The sequence below is a fragment of the Benincasa hispida genome, chromosome 4, assembly GCF_009727055.1.
Source record: "Benincasa hispida cultivar B227 chromosome 4, ASM972705v1, whole genome shotgun sequence".
Lineage (NCBI taxonomy): Eukaryota > Viridiplantae > Streptophyta > Magnoliopsida > Cucurbitales > Cucurbitaceae > Benincasa > Benincasa hispida.
The window spans coordinates 7,318,718-7,339,296 of NC_052352.1; the positions used below are offsets into that span (position 1 = coordinate 7,318,718).

At 31.6% G+C, this 20,579-nt stretch overlaps 1 protein-coding gene and 1 long non-coding RNA gene across 2 annotated transcripts; both read right to left on the minus strand.

The window, feature by feature from the left end:
- Positions 1-3,273: 3,273 nt before the first annotated feature.
- Positions 3,274-7,376, minus strand: LOC120075695 (polyadenylate-binding protein RBP47-like). Its single transcript, XM_039029309.1, has 6 exons — positions 6,734-7,376; positions 5,122-5,602; positions 4,830-4,894; positions 4,581-4,711; positions 4,375-4,471; positions 3,274-3,758 (listed from the first exon to the last, which is right to left on the minus strand). The coding sequence occupies exons 1-6, from the start codon at positions 7,088-7,090 to the stop codon at positions 3,594-3,596; spliced, it is 1,296 nt and encodes a 431-aa protein (XP_038885237.1). The 5' UTR covers positions 7,091-7,376; the 3' UTR covers positions 3,274-3,593.
- A 3,354-nt stretch (positions 7,377-10,730) lies between these two features.
- LOC120075952 lies at positions 10,731-12,493 on the minus strand. The gene is made up of 4 exons (XR_005481461.1): positions 12,103-12,493; positions 11,933-11,999; positions 11,187-11,837; positions 10,731-11,020 (listed from the first exon to the last, which is right to left on the minus strand). It is a non-coding gene; the product is annotated as an uncharacterized LOC120075952 (long non-coding RNA).
- Between the last annotated feature and the right edge of the window lie 8,086 nt (positions 12,494-20,579).

The window sequence follows — 20,579 nt, forward strand, 5'->3', positions numbered from 1 at the left end:
AGAAAGAAGGTTACGGAACAATTGCCAAGTTTATCGTTTTTTATTCCCGTTTTTTGTTTTTTTCCCAAGATAAATATGATTTTATTCCCGATTTTTATTATTTTTTTATTTTTTTTGCAAAGGTAAAAATCACAAACTTACCATACAATTATCAATCTAACAATCGTATCACTAACTTGCTTTTCAACCTTTGTGATCATTGGTTAAAATATCAATCTAACAATTGTATCACTAACCAATGGTCAAGATTAATTCACTAATAAAAGTTGTTCTATCATTTACAATTATTAATTTAAGAGGTCGTTTGGTTTAAAGTTTTATAGATGTACGAAGATATAAGATGTTAGAAAATAAGATGCCTGAAAATAGGATGTTTAGAAATCAAAGATAACGTGCGTTAGCTATGCATGAAAAATGATTTTATAAAAAAAAAAAATTATGTTTGTATTTAATTCATAAAACTAAGTATGACAATTATATAATTACAATAGATTTTAATTATCATCTCATATACTGATAACAATTAATTAACTAAAACTAATAATAATTTTAATTATGAATATTTGAAAGTTGAGCCATTTATAATTAAAATGAACTAATTAATATATTTAATGAATATCATATTAATTACAATATGATTCTTAATCATTTTTATAATTAATTAAATTCAACATGATTTATTTTAATTTTAATTAAATCATATAAGAAAATATATTTTAATAAGTAATGTATTATATAAGTAGTCAAAAAATGAGATTAAAATAGAGAGATTTTCAAAAATTAAAAAATAAGGAAAAATATTTATACAAAAAACAAAATTTAATTATTTTCTCCTTTTCCAACTTCCGGCTTCTTCTTCTTCCTCTTCAAGTATAAATCTTTTTCTCCTTCCATTATGAATCTTCTTCTCTCCTCCTTCGATCATAAATCTTCTTCTTCTTCTTCTTCTCCTTCTCCTTCTTCTTCTTACAATGGAAGGTCAAATTATAGACCAAGTGATAGTAACTTTTAATAACTTTGTTGATAGTTCCAATATAGTAATTAAAATGATAATCATGGACAATTGAATACCAAGTGATAGACCAAATGATAAAACACTGTTATCTATCACAAATAGACATTGATAGTTATCTATCATTGTCTATCTGTGATAAACAATTATAGTTTTCTATCTCTATGATATTGATAAACAACAATAAACTACTATCAATGATTTATCAATAGATAAAGATATTGTTCATGATTTTGTTGTCATCAACTATACACTAGACGTTGTTATTGAATATGAAATTTTTGTTGCTTTTAGGTAGTTGTGATAGACATTGCTATCACTATCTATCACAAATAGATACTGATAGTAGTCTATCATCGTCTATCAATGATAAACAGTGAGAGACTACTATCAATTGTCTATCAATAGATAATCATTTTATTGTTGCTAGTTGTTGGTAGTTTTTTTTTTTACTTTTAGATAGTTTATAATACAGACATTGTTATTGAAAATTTTGTTGCTTTTATATAGTTGTGATAGACATTGTTATCAATATCTATCATAGGTACTATAGAAACTGATACAAGTGTCTTTTTTTTTTTGTTGTCATTTTTGTAAATAATTTGACATTTTTTCTATCCATGAAAATTTCTCATAAAAACATGGTATGTTGATAAAGAATACTAAAAAAAGTCATATATATATATATAAATTGTTAATCAATTATAAATAATCGATTATCATTATATGTTCATAACAAAGTATCAAACTATAAGTGATCTCAATAAATAATTGTTTGATTATTAAAAAAGAAAACAATAAGTAATCAATGAAAAATGAATTTTTTTGTACTAATTAATTTAACTAATTCTAGTTTAATATTAAATATAGGAAAAAAAAAATACATTTTTGGTCCTAGATTTTAGATTTAGTTTCTATTTAATCCCCTAGATTTCAAAATGTTATATATTTAATCCTTTAAGTCTTGAGTTGGTTTTAATTTAATCATTTGGTTTACAATTTACTCTTGACATTTAAGTTTTGCTTCAATTCAATCCCTATGTTTCAAAGTTTACACTTTTAACATCAATTTTTCACTAAATACTCACTTTCTGTCTTTTGAAGTTAATTTAAGTTAGTAACTTAAAAATCGTTAAAATAATTATAAATAATTAAAATTCACTCATTTTATTAATTTTAAAATTAAATTTAAAATTTTACTTTTAATTATTTTTAATTAATTAATAAAAATTGACGTCGATTAATAAAAATTTGAGATTCTATGTAAAATCTTAAAATCCTTATATCAAATTAAAACAAAACTCAAATCTCGAAGTCAAAGTTGTAACATTTTGAAACTTAAAAACTAAATTGAAACAAAACTCAAAATTTAAAAATTAAATATATAACATTTTAAAACCTACGAATCAAATAGAAACTAGAACCAAAACCTAAGGATCGAAAAGAATATTATTCTCTTAAATATATTTAAAATACTGTTAATTAATTAATAATTTATGAAAAAAAGTAATTACATTCATTTAATGAATTATAATTGATTTTGTTAAAATAATATTAATTAATTAATTTACTATATTTAAAATAAAATTATATATAAAATGAAAATCATAAAAAATAATTAAAAAAAAAATCTACAGTTTCCCCTAGATGTTAACAAGTACATCGAACATACAAAGTTTAAGGTATAAAAATTGATTCAATCCTTTGATATAAAACTATTTTGCCTAAAACACCACCCAAACATGTGGAAAGCATAATCGCGATATGACAAATAAACTTCCGCCTTTACCACGGATGTCTACGTGGGTTTTGCTTCCCATAATGGACGGGCAGCAAAATCATCAATTTCTCTTCCCAAGGGAAAAGAAACAGAAGACATACAAAATATAATCACTACTTTACCCATCAAATATACATATAGACCATCAAAGAATCAAGCAATTGACCACATAGTGAAGGGAAAAAGAGTTTTTAAACAAAAATCATTCCAAGCAGACCTGAAAAAAAAAAACGAAAACAAAAACCAAAAAAGGGCAACTGAAAATCATTTGATAATTCCCACATATCTAGTGGGAATCAATCAAAATCCGTTGAGGGACATTGTTTTTTATTCTCTCATGAGTTGTCTGATCAGACAAACATTTCAAGTACTCCCAAAACTAAGCAAAAGGACAGGACAAGGACAGAACAGTTAGAATCTTCACGATGGTAGCTTCAAATTCATGCTAATATTGAAAAGCAAGTGCAGAAGCAGAATAAAATTAGCTAAAGCTACCAGCCATAACATTATATATTCTAATAAACATTTAAGTTCCTTATTAGTTCTCACGGTCTCAAACGAATAGTTAGTAAATCATATTCTACATAACTCAGGTCCATCAAAATTCGGTTCCGCTCCATGGATGGAGGGATTTATAGCAAACCTCGATAACAAAGCTGAACATTCAGAAATGAAGCAACTTTGCCCATTATAGATAGTGAGATCCTACAGAGAAACGTAGAAGATTTGCCCACCCCAGGCTTCCGGCGGGACAATTGCCTTGTATAAGGACTAAAGATTGTATCCTCTGCCTTCCAATCATCAGTTCACTTGCTGTTGATGGGTGCCATACATAGGGTAAGCTCCATATGCTGCTGCATACATGGTTGGTGGATCATAAGGTAGCGGCAGAGCATATCCATATCCGCCATACATTTGTCCTCCATAGTAGGCTCCACTCCAGTGGTTACCATAATCAGCTCGGTACTGTCGATAGAAAAGTACTAGTTATAAGATACTCAATATAGAGACAAATTTAATCAGCTAGCATACCAATATTTCAAGAATTTAGAAAGCACATATATAGATTAGATCTACACACTACTTAATAAAACCATCACCGTTCACCAGGGAAGTTCTAAGCATATTTCCTTCTATTTCCTTCCCTCATCCATTCTCTACCTCTGTATATTCCATATGGTAAAGATTCCATGGGATCTCACAACAGGGACTTTTTATTTCCTTCCTAAATGCTGAATGTAATAATATTTTATATGGGTTATTTAGTAAATCCTGGTATTATAATTTGACAGGGATGTTTCCAGTTGTTCCTTCAAATCACATTGTGCATAAAAGTTGTGGTTGAATTTACTTTTCTTAAATAATTAGAAAAACAGAGCAAACACATAAAAAAGGAATGATAGATTTGCTAACTACCATGTAAGTAAAAACTAAGAAGAGTGCATTCACCAGATAACAGTAGACTCTTTTGGTGGGGAAAAAAGAAAAAAAAAAAAAAAAGTTATTCCATAAGCATCTCCTAACCTGAAAATTGAGTTAGTTGTATGTTTCTACCATTTTCACACACACACAAGAGAATTACCTGCTTATTTGTCGGACTACGTCCCCAAGAAAGACGTACTGTTTGCTTGCCAATCACAATTCCATTTAATTTCTGCAATGCCTCTTCAGCATTCTTTCTACACAGCAGAATTAAAGAATAGTTGAGTAACTGAAACGGATGAAGAAACAAAAAACTCATTCTTCGTGTATGGTCAAGTCAAGCAACTCATGGCCCATGAAGTATACCTGTTTGCAAATTGGATGAAACCACAACCTTTTCCGACTGGTATTTTAACAGATACTATGTCTCCATGCTGAGAAAAGAGCTGCTTAAGATCATCATCGGTAACATTTGGATCAAGCCCTCCAATGAATATCTTTACACACATCCCCCAAAACCAAGACGAAGAGATAAGAAAAAAAGGAAGAACAAGAGAATTAGCAAGAGAAATAACGATTGATAATATGAAGACAAAATGAAGCAATCCAACTCACAGTTGTATTTGTAAAATCTCCATCAGACTGGTGTCCATGGGAGAATGAACCATTTGATGCATATCCTAATACCAAGACAATATAAAGTTACGGCTGATGCATGAACAGCTTAATTTGCCAAGGGTTAGTCCTGGTGGTCTTATAAAATTACACCACAACCTTGACATATATACAATGTCACCAGTATAAAAAGGCCCTTTTTAAGGACGTGATAAAATATTGACTCAAAACTGTGCAAATGGATCCAATATTGTTTATGAGCAAATAATTACACAGATAAAGTATTACATACCTTGTGAAGAATATTGCTGCTGATATCCAGATGACTTTTTGGGTGTCGCTGCACCAATGCGCATAGGCCTGCTTGAGCAATATATGCCATTCATTTCAGTCATGGCCTGAGACCTCTCATTATCATCACCAAACCTTACAAAACCATAACCTTTCGAACAACCAGTATTTGGATCATAGACAACTTTTGCTGCTTTGACAGATGAATATTTACTAGCAAAAGTTTCATGCAGTACACTGTCAGTAACATCCGCTGCTAAATCTCCTACAAAAATAGAAAGATCAGAACCATTTTCTGAACGCTTGTCGCCAGTGCTAAATGTTGCCCAGTTTAGCCGGAAAGCTTGCTCAGTATTAGGCATCAAAATTGAAGAATAGTTCTGCAGAACTTTCTCTGCTGTTGTATGAGAGAAAAATTCTACAAATCCATAGCCTTCTGATATACCAGTTTGCTTATTACGAATGACTTTAAGGGAAGAAATCTGCATGTAATAATTACGTAAAGCATGGGACATAAGAAATGTGCTTAAAGAGAATACAACAAAGACTGTCAAGAAAAAGACCAAAAGCCAAAAACACATTCTCCTAGAGGATTCCTTTGATAGATTCTCTTATAAGAAACGAAACAAATCAACAGACAAGGAACATCCATAATGTAAAAGACACAAGAAACACACGCACACAAAGAAAACAACAACAACTTGGCTAGTATCATATCTTACTTTATTGAAGAATAATATGTCAAAGTAATTTCATTTAGAAATCATGATTAAATATAAACTGGAATGTGCATAATGACCAATATATTATTAGTTAAAATCACAAAATCAAAAAGAAATATAAGAAAGAAAAAAATCAGGCTATCTCATCTTTCACTTGAATGAAATTAGTAGTGTTGGTACTTGATGATATAGGAATTCTGAATGAACCGACATGCCTCCCACATATTCAGATATTCTTTACTCTTAGACTTCTACACTCCTTACTTTCTCTACTTCTTTTTTCCTAAAGTATCTAAACAAAATTAAATAACAAGACTAAAAGGGAAAAAAATTAAAGTTTACACGACTTGTCTCATTCAATAACATAGAAATTAGAACGTAACAATTGAGGAAAACACAACATATATAGTATAAAATATCATTTAAGGAATGCAAAAGTGAAACAAACGGATGCATTGACTACACAAATTTGGGCCCTAGTTGATGATAAATGCTCTGGAATTAAACAAAGCCTCAAATCTGATAATAACAACAGATCCAAGTAAGAGTTTTGCAGTTTTCTCCAAGCAGTCTCCCGTAACAAAAATAGTAAACCTGTTAAGACTGACTGCAAAATCAATGACTTGCAGACATAAAATTTAAAAATAAAATCCTGAGAATTTTGCTGTTGACAACCCTCAGTTATTTCATTAAAAAAAAATGTATCATCTATATTGAGTAAGCTAAATGACGCTAGTGACGGTTAGAGAGACAGATGACGAATTGATTTCTTAGCCAAACAAATCCAAAACAGTAGATACCAATAAAATGGCAATAAATGAATCAGTATGCATTAATATTCTAAATGAAAAGAAAAAGAAACATAAATTGTAAAATAATAAAATTGGAAACCTCGCCGGTGGAAGCGAAGCAGCTATGGAGGTAATTCTCATCCATCCAATGCTGCAAATCGCCAACCCAAATAGTCTTGTTCTCGCTGGTGGATCCCTGGTGTTGCTGCTGGTGCTGCTGGCCATTAATCTGATGCGGCGGCGGCGGCGGGTATTGACGGTACGGGATATAGTGCGGCGAAGGCGGAGGCACGTAATGCTGCGGCGGTATCATCGGGTGCTGCATTATCATCGCCGCCGCCGGATACTGCATCGCCATCCACCGCTGCGGCTGCGGCTGTTTGTGCGTTTGCTGATTCTGCTCTGTCTGATGCGCTGCCTGCTGCTGCGGCTGCGAATCAGGGCCGTTGGATGGCATCTTGTCGCACTCTTTGAGTACAGCTCCAAATCAAGCGGAGAAACAAAATTACAGATTCAAACTGGGAAAACGAAGAAGGAGAAGAATGAAGAGAGAAAAGCGAACACAAGAAACAGGCTTATGAATCAAGGTTTCAGAGATAGAGAGAGATAAAATCCATGGCGATGATGACCGCAAGCTGAAGAAGAAGAAGAAGAAGAAGAAGAACAAAGAAGAAGAAGATAAGCGAGAGAGAAAAGAGAGGAGGCTCAATTAGGGTGGAATGGAACAGCCGAAACCAAAATGCAAATCAATAAACCACCGATTCATGGCTGGATTTGTAAACGCGGTGGCTTCTCAAACCCTTAGATCAAACCCTATAAAACGATCCCAGCCGTTGATTTTATTAGTAATTTATATGCAACGTGCTGTCGTTAAGTTCACTCTCCTCTTCATTCGCCGCAACTGCCTTTTGAGTCTTTGATTTTCCATTTCACCCTATCAAAACCCATTTTTCCCTTTTATTTTTACCTCATTCGGTAACTTTTTAACTTTTTTAGCGCCTGAATTTTTAAGAATACACATGGTTTACGGATTTACCGCTACTTTCCTTAAGCCGGCTCTATTAGGAATCAGAGTGTAGACTAGTTCGTGTATAATAAATTTACAATTTACACGCTATTTTTTATCTTTTACCATTCGTAAATACTGGATAGTGAATTGTGATAAAAATTTTAAAGGGAATTTTAAGAAAGTGTTTGGACTTAGATGCATTTAAGGTTGTTGTTAGAAGGGATAGAAGTGGATTATAAAAAATTCTATTGAAAAAAATAAATTTTTTATCTTTTTTTTATCTAGTTTCTATTTCATCCTTAAATTTTCAAATATTACATATTTAGTCTTTAATTTTGAGTTGGGTTTCAATTTAATCACTAAATTTTAAAATATTATAATTTTACATTTGAGATTTGAGTATTATTTCAATTTGATTCCTAGTATTTAGGAATTTACATTTTTAGCTTTTATTTTTTTATTAAATATTCACTTTTAATTATTGATATCAATGTTTATTGATTAATTTAAAACAATTATGAACTAAGATTTTAAATTTAAGTTTAGTAGTGATGAAAAATAGTGAAACTTAATTAATTATAATTATTTTAATTATTTTAAATTAATCAATAGACATTATCACTAAAAACAAAAATGAGTATTTAGTGAAAATCGATGTTAAAAGTATAAATTTTGAAACTTATGGACCAAATTGAAATAAAATTCAAATATCAAAAATAAAATTCTAACATTTGCAAACTTAAAATTGAATTGAAGTAAAACTCAAAACTCAAATAACTAAATGTGTAACATTTTGAACCTAGAGATAAGATGAAAACTAAACCCAAAATATAGAGAGCAAAAAGGAATTTTCTTTCCTAACCTTTATTTATGTTTGGTAAAATATATTAAGATTAATTCTATTAAAAACATGCTCATTTCACCTCTATTTTAAAACCACATGATTCTAGTTTTTAGATTCTATGAAAAATTTTAACTTATATTTAGTTTTCAATTTTGTATTTTAAAATTAAGATTCATTTTATATATCTTTTTTTTCTTACCTAATCAAATATATTTTCTAATTTCTGTAAGTTAAATGCATCCATCTTTTAAAAGATTATATCATATTTATTTTTTTAAAAAAAAAATTCTTAATATTTAAAATTAATCTGGACCAAACAAAAATATATCTTTCTAAGCAGTGGTTTAAAATTATAAACTACAAAAATAAAGATAAAAGATTAAATATTTCTGTTTTAATTATTATACCTAAATTAATATACTTTATTTATTTATCGAAGTGTAACTCAAGTATTGATTTTTCTAGAAGTACAGTCGTTGATAATTATTTTAAAAACTACGACAAATCATCTCTATCCCATTTTAAATTCTTGCAGAATTCAACTTCACATTGTAATAAAAAAAATAATTTTATAAATCATATTTAAGATCAACTTACCTAATCTTAAATTCTCGTGGGATCCAATTTCACTTTGTAATAAATTTTTAATTTCCAATTTTATCCTTGGATTTATTTATATACCTGTAGTATCTTTCTCACATTCATGCAATTATTTTTTTAAAATCACACCATATTCAATTATTTAAAAAAAAAAATAGTAGATTCATTTTAATATTTATATTTGTTTAGAATGCAATAAGTCAGATTCCGTTTGGTAATCATTTTGTTTTTAATTTTTATTTTTAAAAATTAAGTTTATGGACATTACTTTCAGCTCCAAATTTCTTAATTTGTTATCTACTTTTCACTCATGGTTTAGAAAATAGAATCAAATTTTTATAACTAAAAAAAATAGATTAAAGAATGTAGATGAAATATGCTTAATTTTCATAATACAACTAAATATAATTGTCATCTATTTATTTTAAACTACATCAATTCATTTTTCAAATTAATTATAAATATGTTTTCGAAACTGTAAATATATAATAATTATTTTTGAAATAAAGTATTATCAATGGGCAATTGTTATTTGAAATTGTAAAATATTTAAATAAAATTAAACAATACAAAAAGGTAACGTGGGAAATTTTAAGTAGTTGACAATTAAGGGATTTTCAAAAATAGAAAAATAAAAGAAAATATTTAAATAGTAAAATTTAATTATAGTTTTGATAATCACAAATAGATAATCTGAAGGTATGGGTATGTTTACTTATTGCAACATAAGTCTCAAGCTTTTGAAAAGTTCAAAGAATAAAGACTGAAGTTGAAAATGCACTAAGTAAAACAATAAAAAAAAACACTTTTGATCTGATCGAAGTGGATAATATATAGATTTAAAATTCCAGAACTATTTGATAGAATATGGAATTGTATCCCAACTCTCAGCACCTGATACACATCAACAAAACGGTGTAGTAGAAAGGATAAACCGAACCTCGTTAGACATGGTTCGGTCCATGATGAGCTACACTTCCTTACCTGACTCGTTATGGGGATATGTAGTACAAACTGCAGCTTATATTTTGAATTGTATTCCATCCAATAGTGTTTTTTAAATACCTTTAGAATTATGGAATGGTCGTAAAGGTAGTTTACGCTATTTCATAATCTAGGGTTGCTCAGCACTTGTGCTTAAGGCTAATCCTAAAAAATTGAATTCTCGTTCAAAATTGTGCATATTTATAGGCTACCCTGAATGAATGAGAAGTGGTTGCTTTTACGATAAAAAAGATGATAAAGTGTTTGTGTCGACAAATGCTACATTCTTATAAGAGTACCACATAAGAGAGCACGAAACACGCAGTAAAATAGTATTGAATGGGCTTTCTAGCGAAACTACTAAACCTTCAACAAGGGTTATCGGAGAGCCAAGTACATCGACAAAATTTGTTGATGTCGGTTCATCTAGAAGGTCACATCCACCTCAAACATGGAGGGAACCTCGACGAAGTGGAAAAGTTTTGAACTCGCCTGTTCGTTATATGGATTTAACAGAAACCCTAGTCATCGTATCTGATGGTGAAGTTGGGGATGAAAGAACCGTTGTAACAACCTCACTTTCTAAGACTACTAAAAATGGGATCGCTGCATGCATGCATAAATATTCTCATTGAAGAAAATAAAGTAAATTAAAGAAAATAATCATAATCTTAAACTGCATTAAGTATATAAAAAAAAAAATGTTCTAACACATCTCAAAATCTTAAATTGTTCAACCCGGCCATCCTTTTTAACAAGAAACAATTTATATAAAAAAAAAATATGAATAAATAGATAGATAAATAAATTAATTAAATCATGATAAATCCATCAATGGATAAAAACAAAACATGCGAAAATATAAACAGTCAAATGCGAAAGCAAATTCTGGTTCCTTTGGCACTGTCACGGATTCTTCTTGTCAGTCGCCCAAGTGTCCTTGCCCTTACCTAAAAAAAAACAAGGATAAAGGTTGAGTATAAAATACTCAGTAAGTGATCCCATTACCGGGATCAGACTATGCATCCACAAGTAAAGAAAAAAAATAGCATGTGGCACATACAGTTACATCGGTTTTTTATGATGAAAGGAAAACCAAAAGACGTACTATATTACCTTGAAACGCATGTCTAACGGCCCGTAGGCACATCGTCAAACATGATAATAACATAAACGTGAAACCGTCGACCCACACATGCCTAGCGGCCGTAGGCACATCATCGAACATAATAATAACATGAACGTTAACTTGTCGGTTCACGCATGTCTAGCGGCCCGTAGGTACACCATCAAAACATGAAACATGAAAATAAAAGTAACATGAACGTAAACCTGTCAGTTCATTCTAGCGGCCCGTAGGCACGCCGTTAAATATGATAGTAACATGAACGTTAACCTGTCGGTTCACGCATGTCTAGCGGCCCGTAGGCACACCGTCAAACATAGTAATAACACGCGTCAAGGCAAAACAATAAACCGCTCTATTGGTCTATTCATGCATCACATATATAATATTAGTACTGATTATAATTTTAACATGCTCATAATACTTGTAACCACCATGCAACTAGCAAAACATAATATCAAACAAAATCATGCTCCAAGTAACTTGATAGGTCTAATCTAGATCAAGGCACCATTACTGTATCATTTACCTCAACTTGGTCACAAAAGTCCACGCAAATAATTCCTTAAAACCTTTGAAAAACTTGAATCAACCCAAAGTTGTGGCTTGACAAATTCCAAAACTTGATTCAAGTAGCCAATCTGATCAAGAATTAATTCCAAAATCAATAACTTATTTTTTTTCCACTATTACTCTCAATCCAAAAGAATAACCAACCAGTTTACACAAAACTTACCAAAACTGAAACTCTCCGATGAAGATAATGGTCATTTCTTTGTTAGCAACGCCTCGAAATCCAAATCCTGAAAGTCGACATAATGGGTAACACTAAAATTGTTTCCAACACTAAGAGGCACTTTAAAAAGACTCAACACCAAACTTTGCCCAAAACAATCCAATTCTTACCTAATCTCAAAAAGGCAGAGGCGGCGAACAGAACGACAAGGAGGCGGCGCTGCTCGCGGCGACGAGGAGCTCACGGCGGAGGCTGGAACTCATGGCGGCGGCGACGGAACGATGAGGCACTGCTTGTGGTGGCGCTGGCGAGAAGATCCGGCGAGTTGAGGCTGCTTGCAGCGGCGCTGGCGAGGAGATCCGGCGACGTTGCTTGCGGCGGCGCCGGAACGGCAAGGCTAGCGGCTGGAAGGTGCTGGCGGCTAGGGCTGAAAGGAAGAGAAGAAGAAGAAGGGAAGGAAAAAGGGTTGCGTGCGTGTGGGTTGAGGAGAGAGAGAAAAGTAAATTTAATTTACTTTTTTTTTTCTATTTTCATTCCTTTAACCCTTTCCATAAATATATATAATCAAATTAAACTCTTCTTTTTCCCTTAAAAAAAACAAATTCCTTAATTATCTCCCAAAATATATATATACTTATATATATTTTTTCCTTTTCCTTAAAAAAAAAAAAGAATCTAATATACACATTTAATTATCTCCCTAGATAATCAAATCTCTCAAATATAAGCCAAAATAAAACTCAATTAATTCCAAATAATTAAATCATATTTTAGCTTAGTCCAATCTCATATAATTTATTCAAGTAGCCAACAAAAAAAAAAAACTTAATTACAAAATAAAAATCAGGATGTTACAACCATAAGGTCCGTAGGCGAAAGTGGATCGTCCCAATTTCCTTTTTACATAATAAAAATTACAGTACATAGAAATTATGCATCAAATAGGAATTACAACATGCTAAAATATAAATAATTACGGAAGAAAATTCAACTTACTCTTGAAGAACAAGATCTTCACGAAATTCCTCGAATTGATCACAAACTCTCCTCGTACTGGAATCCCAAACAGAACAAAAAATCAAGTGGCCATCACCACAAGTGAACCTCTTATATTCTTCTTAGGGGTAGGGTGAGAATTTAGGAGTTGTAGGCTTTGAATGATTTTGGGAGAAAGGGAGAGAGTTAGGAAGGAGAGAGGTATGAGAAAAAACACATAGACACACTTTGTATGATAACCTCTCTGTAAAAAAAGATGAAGAAGAAGAATAAGGTCGTCAAAACTGAAAACTTCCCACGATTAATTGAGGAGTAAATTAAGGGGAAGGGGAGTTACAACTCCTTTGTTAGTTAAAATTCAAAAATAATTTAACAAAATATTAATAAATTATCATATCATATAATATATATTAAACTATATATTATATCAAATATAATACATAGTCTATAGTTTTTATATTGTATCAAATACAATATAACCTATAGTTTGAATTCTCTTAATCATTTGTTATATTTAATATAAATCACATTTATACTAAAATTAATTATATGAATCCAATTCATATAATCAGTATTTGAATCATATTCAATTATTTAATTATTCTCAAAATAAACTTTATATTATAATGTATCAAATACATTATAATAATTATATCACATATAATTATTTTGAATTAATTATATCATATATAATTAATTTCCTCAAATAATTTGAACAATTCAAATTAATCCAAAATTAAATCTCAATAGTCCTAGTTGAGCTATAGATGAAACCTTATGAACTTGTAGAATGAAGCTCCAATGGTACTTTAATTAAATTACTCAACATCCATTAACTGCCGGTCACTCCACTAAAGATTGATAACTACACTATTCACACTACATATATATTTTTGTGTCTATTGGATATAACCAGTCAACAATGTGATGACCTTTCACAAATTGCTCGTAAGTATAGCTAAGCCAAAATTATCATTTTGCCCTTATAGTTACATTTAACTCTTTAAGTACCATTGATCCCTCTAATGAACAATAAGTCATAGTTCAACTATGACCAAACCCCCATCGGGCCAATAGAAGGCGTGACACCACATTGTTAAAGCCCCATAATCAGTCCTTAAGGGAGCAACTTATCAAGTTACCCCGATACTAGAATGAATGAATTTGGTCTTGCGTAGCTGTGTTCCCAGCTCTCCAATCAGACAATTCTCCAAAATGGTAGGTTTATTGAGTCGATGATCTGGCCACTATCACCCATACAAATCAAATGATCGTCTTCATAGGCAAGAGTTCACAACTCACTCAGGATTCAAGTTATGTCACCCATGGTCATCCCGGTGAAATGTAAGTATCTATTGTTAGCGACGTTATATAATGAAACTATTCATTTTGTGGTTCGGTCTTATATAAACTCCTTTATATAGAACACTCCCGCTCACGTGTCTCTACATGAATGATCAGGATCATATCATTTGTAGCACTTTATAATAATTGTAACATCTACAAAGCGGATAATATCCTTGTGACACTACAAATATGGTTGCGTTGTAGTAGTTACGATTGTTGCAAAGTGCTATAAATTATTGGAGTTAGCATACAACTAGCAGAAGCAAACATAATCATTAAGAACTCTAATTCCTTTAATTTTAGAAACTAAGCAAGCATGTTCATAAACTAAAATAGGATTTTGAAGATATACCTTTTAAGAACACTTCAAATCTTCGAATTCAGCTTGAATCTTCACTTCAATAAAATGTAGACCACCACTTAATCTTCCCTAATATCCTCTAGGACCTTAGATTGGATGGTCGGATCCAAAATGACCTGAAATTTTAGGGAATTTTTTGAGAGAAGATTGGTTTTTCAGTTTTGAGTTGAAGAACACTTCTTCATCCAAAACCAACAAAATTCACTTTTGCATGTCATAATTCTCAGCAATTTCAACTGACTTTTATTCAACTTGTTAGTGCCATCAAATTACATAGAAACTTGACACCAAAATACTCAAAGAATAATGGAATTGGAAGGTGGAATGTCAAGTGGAAGAAGTGGGAAAAACTCACTTTCTTCCATTCTTCAATTTTTAAACTAAAAATTAAATTTTCTTTAATTTAAATTTTCAAAAAATTAAATTAAAACAAAAAAATTGATTTTTGAATATTTTTTAATTTTCATAAAATTCAATTTTATATTTTAAATAAAATCAATTCAAATAATTAATTTTAAATAAAATTAATTTAAATAAATAATTAATTAAAATGTTTAATATTCAATATTAAATTAGTTACATTTCATGTAATTTTAATATTTAAATTATATTTAAGTATTATCAAATTTTCCAATTTTATTTGATTTAATAATTAAACGTGTAATTATATCGTATATAATTACTAATTCATTTAATTCGAATTTAAATGCTTCAAATTATCTTATCACTATGTTCTAATGTTTAATCCGTTTATGAGCTAGTAGTGGGACCTAATGAACCTATAGATCATGGGCTTCAACAATCCGAGATTAATTGACTAAACTCTTTAAACCACTGAAGCTCAGTAGTTGCACTCCTTTCACTATAGATATATTTATGTCCACTCGATATAATCATAATTAGCAAGTCTACCTTCACAGGTCGTTCATAATAATGGTTGGGTCAAAAGTTGTTTTTATCCTCGAGATTACATCTTATTTTTTAAGTCTCACTGATCCTCTGATGAACAATTGGTTCGTGATCCAATCACCAAACCCAGTCTCTCTCGGGCTAATGAGAAGGTGGACCCCCTTGTTCAAGACCCGAAGTCAGCACTTAAGGGAACAACCTCTCTACTATCCCTAAAAGCGGGTATGAGTGAATTCCATCTTGCAAACTATGTCCCTAGCGATCTACCCGGTCTTACCCCTGAAAAGAGAGGCTTATCGAGCCGACCTGTTGAGTCAACCCTCATCCATGCAAATCTACAAATAATCCTGAATAAACAAGAGTTCATAGTTAGCTCAGGATTAAGGTTAAGTTACCTAGGTTATCGATTCAAAATAATTTGTCTTAAACAATAAACAACGTTATAAAGTAAAAGTGGCTTATTTCTTGGTTCGGTCTTATACAAACTCTTTGCATAGGACACCCCCACTCGCATTTCTCCACATAAACGAATTAAGATCACATCGTTGTGAAAGAGTAAACTAACATGTCGCGGAAGAAATCATAATCAATAAGATTTCTAATTACACGTAATTTGATTTTAAAAGCATGAATTAAAACAATTTCCAAAAGAGGGTGTCATGAGCATATTATTTTTTAGGAAAACCCTTCAAATTCTAGCTGAGTTCCACGAATTTGTCTTTCAATCTTTCTATAGACTACCAAGAGGATCTTCTCTACTATCTTTAACCTTAGAATGTGTGGTGGAAGCACTGAATTGAGAGCATTTGATTAAGGAAAATATAGGGTTTTGTGAGAAGGAAAAATAACAGAATTTCAGCATATTTTCAGCATGCATGAGAGTTTAATTGAATTCAATTTCTTCAATTTATAATAGAAGACCATGCATTTCATAATGCAAAGGTGATGCCACTTCAATTTTTATTGAAATTGGAGTGGCATGAGGTGGATTGGTGAGTTGGAAAATTCAATCCAAATTACATTTTTTTAATCCAATTTAAAAATAAATTTTGATTAAATTAAATAAAACTTAATATATTAAAATTGATTTTTCCAATTCAATTTTTAAAATTAAGTTTTATAATTTTGAATTTTCAAAAAATCCAAAAATTCAATCAATCAAATTACCAGTTTTAAACAAATTTCAAAATTGAATTTCATTAAATTGGATAACTAATTAAACTAATTTAATCCAATTTCATTTAATTTTAACCAAATTAAACGTTTTAATTTTAGTAAATACAATTAATTAAAACCCTAATTGAATTTGAACACTTCAAATTCAAAACCCTAATTTCGAATTTCAACATTTCAAATCTACTCAATTCATTGATCCAAGATATAATTTACGAGCTAGTAGAGGGACCTTATGGACCTACAGATCATGAGCTTCAATGGTTTGAGATTAATTGGCTAAACTCTTTAGACCAAATTAATCAATATTCGTTAACTATCGAGACACGCCACTATAGCTCGATAGTTGCACTCTATTTACTGTAGATATATTTTTTGTCCACTTTAATCATAATCGGTAAGTCAATCCTTCAGAGATTGTTCGTATTTACAGCCGAATCAAAATTACCATTTTACCCCTGTAAATACATCTTGCTCCTTAAGCTCTCACTCATCCTCTATAGAACACTTTGGTTTATAATCCAACTAATAAACCAAGACCCTCTCGATCATGAGAGGGTAGGGCCCTGTTGTTTAATACCAGGAATCTGTACTTAGAACAACATATTTGCTAACCTAAGTTAGATAGGAATGAGTTCCATCTTGCAGAACTATGTCCTCAGCTTCGGGTCTTATCCCCAAAATGGGAAGCTTATTGAGCAGTGTTGTTGGACTACTCTCATCTATGCATATCAAAGAATAATCCTGAATAAACAGGAGTTCATAGTTAGCTCAGGATTAAAATCGAGTTACCCTAGGTCATCAGATTTGAAATAGTTAGTTTTAACAGTTAAAGGTCGTTATAAATAAAAATGACTATTTCGAGGTCTAGTCTTATGCAAACTCATTGCATAGAATTCTCCCACTCGCATATCCTCGATATACTATCTCTGTGATGAGATGGTACTTTTTCTCGACGTGTTTTCCACGTTTGTGGCTTCTCGATTCCTTTGAATTAACAACTACTCCACTGTTAGTGCAATACAGAGTGTGGGCAGATGCATATTTGGAACTATTTCCAAATCCGTCAGGAACTTACGTAGCCACACTGCTTCTTTAGCTGCTTCACATGCAACTACATATTCAACTTCCATCATGGAGTCAGCGATACAACTCTATTTGATGCTTCTTCACACTATAACTCCTCCATTAAGAGTAAAAACTGATCCTGAAGTAGATTTCCTCGAATCTACATCAGTCTAAAAATCAGAATCAGTGTATCTTGTAAGGATCAAATTCTTAGACCCATACACAAGCATATAGTCCTTCGTTCTCCAGAGATACTTGAGGATGTTCTTGACAACAGTCCAATGACTGTGTCCAGGTTGGATTGCAACCTGCTGATAATTCCAATTGCAAAGCATATGTCAAGACGTGTACACAACATAGCGTACATCAGATTCCCAACTGCTAATGCATATAGAATTCTTTTCATTTCCTCAACTTCTTGAGGTGTCTTAGGACACTGCTCCTTTGACAAATGAATTCCATGTAAGGTAACATATCCTTTTTGGAATTTTGCATATTATACCTTGACAACGTCTTGTAAATATAAGATGCTTGTGATAGCCCCAACATTTTATTCTTACGATTCCGAATAATTTGGATCCCAATAATATACTGTGCATCTCCCAAATCTTTAATTTGGAATTGTGATGCAAGTCATCGCTTACGTCAGTAAGGAAATTGTTAGGGTCGATGCCGTAAATCTCGTAGGGTCCTGTAATTTATAAACACTTGTATGAACAAACATTTTATGATTTATAATATATGATATTTTATTCACATTGTCTATGAAATATTTGATATTTTAGTTGCATTAACCACAAACCAATAAACTAAGATCCATTTAGTTATCGTTGTAACTTAAACATGTATGTGGAAACATACAAGTGGATTGTGTTTTAAGTGATAACCTAAATGATCTGTAGTATATGGATAAGAAGGGATACCGTATCCTAGTGTCACTATGAGTATGGCCCACTTTGTAGGTGTTATAAATGTTGTAGAGTATTTCAAATTATCTTATCCCGATCATTCGTGTATTAGACATGCAAGCGGGGATATTCTATACAAAGGAGTTTGTATAAGACCGAACCAAAAAATGTTTAGTCTCGTTATATAACGTCGTTCATAATTGAGACTTTCATTTAACTAGGATGACCATATGTGACATAACCTTAATCCCGAGTGAGTTGTGAACTCCTGCCTATGAGGGTAGTCCTTTGATTTGCATAGGTGAGAGTGGCCAGATCGTTGATTCAACAAGCCTACAATTTTGGGGATTCATCTGATTGGGGAGTTAGAAACACAGCTACACAAGATGAAATTCACTCCTTTCCCAAAATAGGGGTAAGTAGATAAATTGCTCCCTTAAGGGTTGATTCCAGGGCTTGAACAATGTGGTGCCACACCCTCTCTTGGCCCAAGAAAGGTTTAGTCATAGTGGTGAAGGAAATCGTATATGATGATTTCCATGAGCAGCGAAAAGATCATTCCAAATTACAATCGTATATGAACTTTACAATTACAATCGCAAATATAAACGTATGATTATGCAAAATACAGAAATTACAGCATGTTCTACAAAATATCAAGGACAAAAGTAACACACTTTTGTAGACTCATCTCAAAGCTCCTTGATCACGAACGCTCGATCACAGCAACACAACAACACACGAACGCTCGTCCAACATGACCGCTACACTGCACGAACACTGCGCGCTCGAACTAAGTGATCGTCTAGGTCACAAACACCCTGAACAACACGAACGACCTCCATAGAACCTCGATAGTGTCAAATTGAGTATGACATCACCAATAAGGCTACCTTGGTATTTTCAGTGTGAAAATCCAGAGGGTGGCTTTGTGTGAACTTGGTTTGAGGCATAAACTGGAGGAACGACAATCGTGTAAACAATTGAGCAAGTTGGAGATGGAGCATTCTATCGTATACGTCAATGTCCAATTATTTAGGAAAAGCTAAGTGATCGTTTAGCTCATTGCTTAACTGAGTGTTTGTCGCCTACTAACACTCCACGATCGTTTAGCTCACTCTAAGTTGTCACTTAGTAAATCCAATTTACTTGACAACTTTCTATGAGAATTTTTCCGAGATTGGAAATCTTAAATTAACATTTTTTTTACAAATCTTACTAAAATTCAGAAAACATTTGTTCTTTTATCTCATGGTTACCATGAAACCACCAATAACCTCTCACTCGATTGGTTATTAGAGAAAAAAAAGATAATTATCCAATAATAAATTATAAATATAAATGATAATTAACTTACCATAATATATTTATAACCTATGGTTTTAATAATATTTCATCTCATGAAACATACAAACCATAACTCTTTTTCTATTCCATGGCACTTAATGTAAATCTCATTTACATTAATCCTCCACTTGATGTATCTCATACACCATACCGATTATATCATATATAATTGAATTACCTCTTGTCAATTTGAACATTTCAAATCAACACCAAGAACTGATCTTTAACTTGAATCCATTAAGCTACCAATGAGACCTTATGGACCTGTAGTTTGAAGAACCAACGATGCGTGAATAACTGACTAAACTCTTTAGTCACGGGATCCACCATCCATTAACTGTTAGACATTCCACTAAAGACCGACAGCTGAGCTATCCTTACCACAGATATATTATGTGTCCATCTTAACCAATCAACAGTGCGATAACCCTTTACAGATCACTCGTAAGTACAACTCGGCCAATAACTATTATGTCCCTGTAGTTACATCTAACTCCTTAAGTACCATTGAATCCTCTAATGAACATAAGTCATAGTC

What these genes read in the sequence shown, in the direction of transcription:
- LOC120075695 (XM_039029309.1), bottom strand. Translation starts at nt 7,090, where the DNA reads ATGCCATCCAACGGCCCTGATTCGCAGCCGCAGCAGCAGGCAGCGCAT. An exon ending in GCTTCGCTTCCACCGGCGAG is followed by an intron (nt 5,603 to 6,733) that starts GTTTCCAATTTT and finishes TATTACATGCAG; the next exon opens with ATTTCTTCCCTTAAAGTCAT. An exon ending in GCAGCAATATTCTTCACAAG is followed by an intron (nt 4,895 to 5,121) that starts GTATGTAATACT and finishes TCTTGGTATTAG; the next exon opens with GATATGCATCAAATGGTTCA.